The sequence below is a fragment of the Colletes gigas genome, unplaced genomic scaffold, assembly GCF_013123115.1.
Source record: "Colletes gigas isolate AHSC1104 unplaced genomic scaffold, ASM1312311v1 Colletes_gigas_Sc00019, whole genome shotgun sequence".
NCBI lineage: Eukaryota > Metazoa > Arthropoda > Insecta > Hymenoptera > Colletidae > Colletes > Colletes gigas.
Genome location: NW_025106648.1, coordinates 5,946,137 through 5,956,990, shown reverse-complemented (window position 1 = coordinate 5,956,990; position 10,854 = coordinate 5,946,137). Strand labels below are relative to the sequence as shown.

The 10,854-nt window shown below is 42.8% G+C and overlaps 1 protein-coding gene across 1 annotated transcript; it reads right to left on the bottom strand.

The window, feature by feature from the left end:
• Window positions 1-6,558: 6,558 nt before the first annotated feature.
• On the bottom strand, window positions 6,559-9,282 carry LOC122400589. Its single transcript, XM_043402113.1, has 3 exons — window positions 7,821-9,282; window positions 7,186-7,376; window positions 6,559-6,900 (listed from the first exon to the last, which is right to left on the bottom strand). The coding sequence occupies exons 1-3, from the start codon at window positions 9,280-9,282 to the stop codon at window positions 6,559-6,561; spliced, it is 1,995 nt and encodes a 664-aa protein (XP_043258048.1).
• Between the last annotated feature and the right edge of the window lie 1,572 nt (window positions 9,283-10,854).

Genomic DNA, 10,854 nt, shown 5'->3' with positions numbered 1-10,854 from the left:
CCCTATCATAAATCGTTCGAAAACGAAATATCGTCGAGCTAATGCCCTCGACGTCCCTTAAAAATAAGTCGTCGCTAACAAGCTGTTCCGTAAATGATACATTTTTATCCCCACCACTAGGGGGATCTCCCTTGAACTCTCTTTAAAATTCTTTATTGCCTTCGTCACCTTCGTTTAAATGCCCCTGTCAGTGTGGCCACACTATTGTACAGAAGAAAGTTTTTTGTTTTTTACTTTTTGTTAATAAAAATTTTACTATCACGTGGGAGAGATTTTTCTGATTAAAATAAGACTAAACACGATATAAATCGGTCAATATTTGGTAGCATAATATTGAATTAAATATTGTATAGTCCGGACCACGATATAGCGAGATCGTAAACTCGAGTAAGTATCGAAGTTTACACGTTTCAGCTCCCGAAACAAGTGAATTGACAGAAATACGAGTAGCTAAAGGCCTTAGACCATAGTCAGGGCCGTACGAAGAAATGTTTTATCTAGTGTCGCCATTTTTTGAAAGCCAGTTTTAGAGGTATCGTAACAGTAAAGGTCTTACTTAAGTCTTTAATATCTGAATTTACCTGCTTATAATATATGCAAGTAGAAAATGAAAAAAGATAGTGCAGTTACGGACACAGAAAGACATTCAGAAAGGCACCCTCAAGCAAGATATCATGTACGTCCCTAAGTGCCGCAGCAGCAGTAGTCGGTCCTAACCCTCAGAGTTTAGTTTACGACCTCGCTATATCGTGGCCCGGACTATACTTGCGAGTCTTTCTCTCTTTGTTTATCCTTTTTGAGCTGTCCTTTTCTATCTTCGGAAACATCAAAGAACGACGGATCGAGGTGCTGCTACATTTATTGACTAGGTAGCTATTTTCAAACGGTAAGCCGCGTCTCCACTGCGTCGGCATTTGTCAACTAGCACGGCCAATCGGCATCCCAAGCACTTATCAGCAAAGCCAAACAATCTCAAAACCTGCATTGTCTCGTATAGTATGGCTTAAAAAGCCGAATGGCATGCCGACAAGTCGATCGGTACGATGTCGGTAAACATCAAAAGAGATCGTGCCATGACCGGCAGTTAACTTTTGTTGCTGCTGTATTCCTAGAAAACAAACAAAAAAATGTCTCATGTCAAATGTTTCATGTCAATTTCGTTCCAAAACCATCATCGAAATACAAAAGTACAATTTTACTACAAAAATTAAGGTGATCTTAATTTTTTATTGAATAAATAGATTTTTGCCAATTTTTTCGATTACCATTTGTTGCCACATGATTACTGAGTAATTTTTATTGGAAAATTTTTTTTGTGAGTTTATCGTGAATGCTTGAAAAAATCGAATTAATCACTGGAGCACATAGAATATACGGTTAAAGAATAAAAAATTAACACTTATTTGAATTTATTCATTAAATATATTTTTTAAATCAACTATACAGGGTGAGTCACATAACATTTGCATTTCAAATATCTTCGTTGTTTTTAAAGATACGTAAAATGTCTTGATGACAAAATTGAATGGTAAAATGGGGCTTACACGATGCCAAAAATATTTTTACTTCTGTTACAAGATTAGAAGTTAGTTTATTATATGTTGAAGGAATACAAGATAATAATGGGTTGAAATCACACTCGTTTCTCTCTCTTTCGCATCACTCGTTAGTCTTTCTGATCGCGACTGCCAAATTTCGCGTTATTCGTGGACTCACACCTCTGAGGAGAGGGTTTTCCCCACCGACGGCTCACGGCTAGCTATTCCGGTATCGTCCGTTATCGATTGTCTCACTTCTGTCATTTTTTTTAAAGAAATGAAGGTCACTTTCATTTTTTTAAATAGAATCACTCTTCTTGAAATACCTACTATGATAGTCCCTTCCATTAGGAACTCAGTGACTGTAATTATTCAAGGTCATTCAATGCCATTCAAGGTCACAGTCGGAGAAAATGGTATAAGATGTAAAATGTGAAACCAGAATACTTGTATTTCACAAATGTTCAAAAGGATGGCCATTTACGTCGACATATTGCTGTAAACGGGCTCTGAAGGAATGTTGAACTCTGACAAGTACATCCGAGGTGATATTCGCGCATGCTGTGATGATCCGCTGATGCATATCTTCAACTGTTCTTGGAGCATTTGCGTATGTGGTTTCTTTTAGCAGACCCCGCAAAAAGAAATCTAGTGTATTTAAGTCAGGCGAACATGCTGGCCATGAAACAGTACTACCTCGTCCAATCCATCGCGCATCGGTTTGAAAACCTAGAATCCAATGTTTCTCTTGCTACTCGTGCAAAATGGGCCGGACAGCCATCATGTTGGTACCACATATTGTAACGGTTTTGTGGCGGGACATCTTCCAACAAAATTGGCAGATCTTGCAAAAATTGAGAATATTTTTGCCCTGTCATCGTTCCGGTAATGAAGTATGATCCGATTACTTTATCGTTCAAAATACCACACCACACGTTTACGCTTCATTGTCTGGTGATCAACTTCTTGAAACCAGTGCGGATTATCACCAGATCAATAATGGGCGTTCCGTAGATTAATTGATCCATGATTATTAATTGTTGTTTCTTCCGTAAACAAGACATTAGAAAAGAATGAACCATTTTGATGTAATTCTCATTAACAAAAATTAATTCGATATTGAATTACCTTGAATAATTATAGTCACTGAATTTCTAATGAAAGGGACTATCATTGTAGGTGTTTCAAAAAGGGTGATTCTATTTTTAAAAATGAAGGTGACCTTGATTTCTTTGAAAAATGACATAGAAATAAAAATATTTTTGGCATCGTGTGAGCTTCATTGTACCATTCAATTTTGTCCTCAAGACATTGGACGTATCTTTAAAAATAACAGATATTTGAGGTGCAAATGTTAGGTGACTCATCCTGTATATTATATTATGCCTACATCTGAATCAGAGTCAGTATTCGTATCTGATTGAAGACGCGATTCATCTATTATTATACAGGGTGAGGTATATGAACTAGTTCCCACGATTTTCCAGCCCTTTTCGATGATCTGACAATAAAATGTTTCTTATTGACGTTGAGGGGGTTGGGGGTTCAAATGACAACCCTCAATCTATCCCAACAATTATTTAAATGTTTATTTCGCGGGTGTGGGGGTGTAGCCACACGTAGGTAATATTGTTCACAAACTAGCTTCGCAACGCGACGACGTCTTTACTAGACTCGGGCGTCGATAACCGACTGGGAGCTTTCTTTTAACGTCCCTTCAATATACAGGGTGTTCGGTTACCTATGGCAAAAATTTTAATGAGTGATAGTAGAGACCAAAATAAGACGAAAATCAAGAATACTAATTTGTTGATGGAGGCTTCGTTGCAAAGTTATTAACATTTAAAGTTCCGCCTGTAGAATGACAACCCGCTAAACAGCTGCGTTCGTGCGGACGGTTGCAGCAGGCCAGAGCTAGTGGTTCTCATGCAGCATGAAAAATTCTACTTACTGACATTATCGATGGCCTTACATTTTTGTCCATTTATGGGAATGCGAACACCTTACGTTGAATAAGATTCAACCTGTCTTATGAAAATCCAAAAGGGCATATCAAAACTCGCCCGACGAGATTTTCACGGAGAAAGGGTGAATGCCAGTTCCAATACACAGTATTGTGAACAAAAATCACCCACACGCGATTATACACGCCCCACGATTGTCCACAATGTTCGCAAGTATCCACAAATAATCCTTTCGGGCATTAACTACTATGCAATTAAATAAACACGCACCGCGATTATGTTATTCGTGAGTGTCTATGTGTACGTGTATCACGATTCTTCCGAGTTACTTACGAATAAAACTGTTATTAATTTTTCAAATACACTTCAATTTAAAAATGTAAACAGGAATTTAATAAGTATTCGCTGATTGTTTATATCACTGTATTTCTTACATGCTACTTAATACATAACTGTATCAAATATGTCTAAAATGTGTCGCATGAACTAGCTTGACTGATACTGTTTTACGACTGACTAACTGGCCGAACACATGCCGATGCTGCCCTTTGTTTCCGCTGTGTGTGAGAGAGATAAGCGAGGCGAGTGACGTAGAATCGGAGTCCTGTTCAGCATTTGTTTCTCTGAACCTCGTCGATCGATGGCACAGTCAGCTGCTAGTATTGTTACATTCTTCGACGTGAACGTAAATCGATGCGAAAATTTCATTTATCCTGCGATTCCTGTTTACATTTTTAAATTGAAGTGTATTTGAAAAATTAATAACAGTTTTATTCGTAAGTAACTCGGAAGAATCGTGACACACGTACACGTAGACATTCACGAATAACATAATCGCGGTGCGTGTTTATTTATTTGCATAGTGGTTAGTGCCTGAAAGGATTATTTGTGGATACTTGTGGACACTGTGAACAATCGTGGGGCGTGTATAATCGCGTGTGGGTAATTTTTGTTCACAATGTTGGGATAGGTTGTTGTAGGAGAACACTTTTAGTGGGGTGACAAAAACTTTCTTTATTTTTCCGTTGTTTTCGGTTAGAGCGCGCAAAACCAAGTGTAGTTATTCTTCGCTCGTTTCCATGTCGACCCCTAGGTCGCACTGGCAAAATTGTTAAACAACCCTGATTTGTTAACCCTACGCGTTGGGCCTTTCCAATCAGGGCCGTTTATTTTTCCCAAATCACCGCCTATTTCTTACGCCCACGGCGTGCTTGTTTTCGAAACGGCGTGGTGATTGAGGGGGACGACGTTGCGCCCTCACTGCAAGATTTCCTTCGGACCACCCGCGCTGGGCCCACTTGGCGAAACTCCGATGGGTACGCGTCGAGTGTCCTCCACAAATCCCTAATTTACGACGGTCTCTATTTGCTGTTGAGGGACTTAGGAAAAGAATTTACTAAACGCATTCGATACGCGAGTCTGGAAAATATCTTCCTCAAAAACAGCTTCGACGAACGAGAGTCGTAAATTAGGTGGGCCGTTTGCACGAGAGAAAAACTTTCCCATGTGCGCACGACCGGCCGCTACAACAACATTGTGTATTGGAACTGGCATTCACCCTTTCTCTGAGAAAATCTCGTCGGGCGAGTTTTGGTATGCCCTCCTGGATTTTCATAAGACAGGTTGAATCTTATTCAACGTAAGGTGTTCGCATTCCCATAAGTGGACAAAAATGTAAGGCTGTCGATAATGTCGTTAAGTAGAATTTTTCATGCTGCGTGAGAACCACTAGCACTGGCCTGCTGCAACCGTCCGCGCGAACGCAGCTGTTTAGCAGGTTGTCATTCTACAGGCGGAACTTTAAATGTTAAAACATTGCAACGAAGCCTCCATCAACAAATTAGTATTCCTGATTTTCGTCTTATTTTGGCTTCTACTATCGCTCATCAAAATTTTTACTATAGGTAGCCGAACACTATATTGTAAATATATCTATGTTTGTTATGTAGAAATCTATACAGAAATAACGCCTTCCTAAGTATTAAACAACATAATGTTGCTGGGATTCAGCCTGGAAAACGTTTCATAGTTAAAATCGTACATTTAAAAAAATCGTTTAACAAGTTGCTTAAATTAAGTCTTAGTATGTTGTTGGGTTCCTCCGACTACGTTCTACCCCACACAATCTATGTATTATATTTGGCATCGATTTTACCAATTTTTCAGCAAAGCTGGGTGTTTTTGCGACACTCCGCGGTGAGACACGAACCGTGGCAACTCGCGCTTACAAGGGTCGTAACTCCTTGATTCCGTTTGTACGACACCGCGTTGTTATCGTACCCTACCACGTACTACCGAGGAAGGGATATTGGAAAATGAAGTTGATCGAATTAACAGTTAACTATCTAATTGACAAGAATTTGGAGTTGTGTGTGTTAAAGTTAGACTGTGATTTACGGTGAACGTTTTGATGCGACTTGGATAGGCGCTCGAAGATGTCTGTCCTCTCTTTTTCTGTCCCGACGCGACGTAGCATTTTGTTTAAATTCGGAAAATTAGGGGATGATTTTCGTCTAATTGGTGCCTCCTTCCAACCAATTGAATGACAGATCCCCGGACACTCACCCATTCCGTGCGCTCGAAACGCAGTCCGTGCGGAGTGTGTTGTGTCCACCGGGGGGGGGGTTGGAAGAAGTGAAGAGGTTTTTCGCAGCAGGGAAAACTCCGTCGGGCTTGGGGCCCGAGACGTGACCCAAACAATGGCCATTAGATTCGGCCTCGGGCCACTTTGGAAGTTTATTTTTATGATCCCTGCTGTTAGCCGTCGAGGACGGGAGAATGTTAAGGGCTGCAATTTCGATAACAAAAAGGAAGAAACGAACTTTAGAAATGAGGAAAATTATGACGTGACCGAATGCTACGGTTTATGAGTCGCGACGGTTACGCGACGAAACATCCTCCCCCCGTTGAGAGGACACCGATCGAGATAGAAGTGTGCTGTTGTGTGTAGATGTGATTATACATTAATATGTGTTTATGAAATAATATTATGCTGTGGCCTCCGTGGTTTTTTCCCCCTCTGTGCTGATGGAGTCCTCCTTGGATGTTGGATGATTTCACTCGGCATCCAGGGGTTGATTGGGCAATGGTACTAATTTTTTGACGCTTCGGTCAAGTACACTCGCGCTCGTTTTCACCGTAGCCGCACGAACGACACCATCGGAACCAGGGTGGATCTTGATTACTTGACCTAGAGGCCAATGTGTTGGGGGTACGTTGTCCTCCTTGAGAAGGACGATGGCTTCCTTGATAAAATGGTTACCCTTTTTCCATTTGCTACGGCTTGTCAGTTCGTTGAGGTACTCCCGGCGCCAGCGGGTCCAGAAGTGTTGCTTTATCTGCTGGATATGTTTCCAGCTAGATAAGCGATTTGGAGGTACATCTCTATAATCCCGTTCCTGTAAACTCGTTAGTGAATCGCCAATGAGGAAATGGCCGGGTGAAAGGACGAGGAGATCGTTTAGATCGGATGAAATGGGAGTGAGTGGACGGGAGTTGAGAATGGATTCTATTTCTATAATGAGGGTGTTGAAATCTTCGAATGTAAATAGCTCATTTCCAACAACGCGGTTAAGATGGTATTTGAAAGATTTCACTGCGGCCTCCCAAAGCCCGCCAAAGTGAGGCGTGTGCGGTGGAATGAAATGCCATTCTATTGCTCGGTTATTGAGAAATGACTGTACCTTGTCCTGGTGATCCTTCGAGTTTATGAGTTCACGAAGTTCTCGTAACTCATTGTTATCGCCTACAAAATTTGTACCGTTGTCCAAATACAGGTTTGTGCAGAACTCTCGCCGAGCTACGAACCGTCTTAGAGCTGCAATAAATGCTTCGATCGTGAGATCGCTCACTAACTCCAGGTGAACTGCCTTAACTGCGAAACATACGAAAACGGCAACGTATGTTTTAATGCGGTTGCGATTTCGGTGGCGTTTTTCCTTTATATAGAATGGCCCGCAATAATCCACTCCAACGTTAGTGAACGGACGAGTTTCGGTTACCCTAGCTGCAGGCAAATTCCCCATTATGTACTCGACCGGCGGTGGTCGAACTCTGCAGCAGCGTACGCAATCCTTTATGACCCTCCATACCTGGCTACGTCCATCGATGGGCCAGTAGCGGTTCCTGACCGCGTAGAGCGTGGCTTGAGTTCCCGCATGCTCGTTTCTGATTATGAGTGCGGTGATTGATGATTTCGGTAAGATGATTGGGTGTCTCTGAGTAAATAGCATTGCTGAATGTAGTAAGCGTCCTCCTACTCGCAGGATCCCATCCTTGTCGATGAATGGATTCAATTTTTGAAGTTTACGTGTGATACCTGAGAGTTTTTCTTTATGGATAGATTGCAGTTCGCCGGCGAAGTGCTGTTGCTGTAATAATTTGATTAATCTACTGCGCGCATATAGTAGTTCTGGTGTGGTGAGTGTTCCCTTCGTGCATTGTTTTGGTCTCCACCGCAAGCATCTGGCGACAACGCGCACAAGTTTATTCCACGAGGAATACTTTTCGAAGATGCTGGAATCCATGGTGTTTGTAACTAAACAGATGACTCTCTTCTGATCGGGTATATCATTGATGGCCGGGTTGTCCCACGTTGGCCAGAGTGTTTGATTTTTTGTTAGCCACGATGGACCATGATGCCAGATGGATGGCTGAAGAAATTCCTCTGCCGTCTGTCCTCGCGAGATAATGTCCGCAGGATTATCCGTGGTTCTAACGTGGCGCCAATTGGTGATGCTAGTTTTCTGCTGAATTTCTGATACTCTATTGGCGACGAAAGTTTTTAAGGTATTTGGAGGCGTATTGAGCCAATGGAGGGCTATCGTTGAATCGGTCCAGTAGAAGCTGTGATTGATTGGGATATGGAAAGCTTGTTCGACGGTCTTGGCTAGTGATACGAGTAGCAGGGCTCCGCACAGTTCCAGACGAGGGATTGTCTGTTGTTTCAATGGAGCTACCCTTGATTTCGCGATCAAGAGATCGTGTTTGTCGATGGACCGTAAATACACGCAGGCTCCGTACGCCTTTTCGCTGGCGTCGCAAAAGCCATGTAGCTCGAGTTTTTCTGCTGACTCGATGATGGCCTTTCGTGGGAACGTGACGTTGTTCAAGAGTGGTAGTTGTAAATAATATCTCTCCCATTCATTGTGGATGCTTGCTGGTAGAGATTCGTCCCAGTCTAGTTTAATGGACCAGATTTTTTTAAGTAAAATCTTCGCGGTGATGATAACCGGTCCCAGAAGACCTAGTGGGTCGTAGATTTTCGCTATTTCTGAGCTTATCGTCCGCTTTGTGATGCGTCTGGTAGGTGTGGTTATCTTGACTGCGTAGTGAATGGAGTCGTTGGTGGAGTTCCAGAATATTCCAAGTGTTTTGAGGGTTGAGGATTCTCCGATCTCCAGGTTGCGATTCAGGTCCTGTTCTGCCAGACCATGTAACAGATCCCTGCCATTCGAGGCCCATTGTCTAATATTTAGACCGGCTCGTTTTAGCACGAGGGTTAATTCTTCCCTTAGCCTCAAGGCTTCTTCTTTTGTTGAGGCCCCGGTTAACGTGTCGTCCACGTAAAAGTCCCGTTGAATAATTTTCGCTGCGTTGGGGTAACGGTGTTCTTCGCCTTCGGCTAATTTATTGAGGCAACGGATGGCTAGGTATGGGGCGGGTGATAACCCGAATGTAATGGTATTGAGTTCGTATGTTTTTACCTGTCCATCGGCGTCGCGCCACAGGACCCTTTGATATTTCTTGTCCTCCGGGCGGACAAGAAATTGTCTATACATTTTTTCAATGTCACCCGTGATTACGTATCGGTGAATACGACTCTTAGCTTTGTCGTCCGGCTGGTAGCTTTTATGACTCCATGATGTGGTAAATAATATCCGTGATGATCGACGTTGTCTGCCGTGACTTCAGACATGTGTCCGAGATCCAAATATTCTTGTATAACCGCACGGTATTGTTGCTGGAGTGATTGGTTTTGTTGCAGCTTTCGTTCTAATGAAATCAGTCGTTTCATCGCTTGTTGTTTCGATTCTCCAAGTTTGGCAATAATCTCACTGAAGGGTAGTGCGACGGTGTATCTTCCTTCTTGATTACGCGTGACGTTGGCACGGAAGTGTTCTTCGCAGATTTTCTCTGATTCGGACAGATGCTGGACTTGCGGTCCCTCTTCGATTTCCCAGAATCGTGTGAGATCGTGTTGGAGATCAGCGATGTTAGTGTGGTAAGCGGTAGTTGGAGTTGGAGGTGAGTGTGGGACACTCCCCCCGATTACCCATCCAAACCTTGTTTTTTGTAAGTACAAGGCTTAACTCTCGGATGGAGTCACATCAATTTGTCCCACACATAACAATGAAAGCGCTGTCTCTGCACCTAATACTAAATCAATTGGCGCTGGTTGATGGAATTCTGGATCGGCCAGCCTGATGTTCCTGGGTAAGTTAATTGCGCGGCGATCAACCGGTTGATCGGGAATAGGCGAAGATATTTTTGGGATTGTTAAAAACGTTAATGTCCGTTCGTACGTGTTAATCCTAGATTGTATAGTAGCTACGACTGCGTGTTTCGATACAGTCGATAGTGTGTTGAGAGCTCCGACGGGGATGGCACAGTTTATTTTCCGAAGACCAAACCGGTTTGCCAATTCTTCGGTGATAAAATTTGTTGTTGCGCATGTGTCGATCAATGTTCGACATTGCGCCGGCTGTTGTTTGCGATTTAAAATGTTAATTTTTGCCGTAACCAGAAGGTCATTTGTTATAGTATTAATAATGAATGTGCCTTGAATGCCCGATCCCGTTGGAGTCTCTGACTGCCCTAGTCAATCCGACGTCGATGGTTGATACCTGGCCGGAGGGTTCCCTATTGTTGGAGGATTAGAATGCGGCGGCGTATTGTTTAGTAGCTGTTGCGCGGGCCATGCCCTGTGTAATAGCATGTGATGTTTTTTGTTGCAAACCCGACATGATCCTGATGGGCATGAATCAATCGGATGGTTTTTCCGTAAACAGTTCGGACAAAGAGCTGCTTGTTCGATAATTTTTATTCGTTCGTGGACTGGTTGTGCTCGTAAAGTTGGGCAATATCGCATTTCGTGGAACTCGTTGCAGATTGGGCATTGAGGTGCCTGGACTGAAATAAATGCGTGACTTCGCGGTGCTGCGAATTTGGTGTTCCTATTGTACTCGTAGGATCTTCCTGATGCTGCGGGTGGAGGCTTTGAGACCGCGGCTGGAGCGCAGTTTGCTCGTTTCTCCAAAAATTCCAAAAGGCCAGTATAAGCTGGCATCTTCTTGTCCTTTAATGTTAACTCCCAGTGCCACGCTGTGTCCGTGTTTATTTTGGACAGAATT

Excerpts from the sequence above, each read along its gene's own strand:
- LOC122400589 (XM_043402113.1), bottom strand. The coding sequence starts at position 9,282 with ATGTATAGACAATTTCTTGTCCGCCCGGAGGACAAGAAATATCAAAGG. Across the intron at positions 7,377-7,820 it reads CCATAAAGAAAAACTCTCAG|TTAAGGCAGTTCACCTGGAG; the intron begins GTATCACACGTA and ends TATGTTTCGCAG. Across the intron at positions 6,901-7,185 it reads CGAAGGATCACCAGGACAAG|GAACGGGATTATAGAGATGT; the intron begins GTACAGTCATTT and ends ACGAGTTTACAG.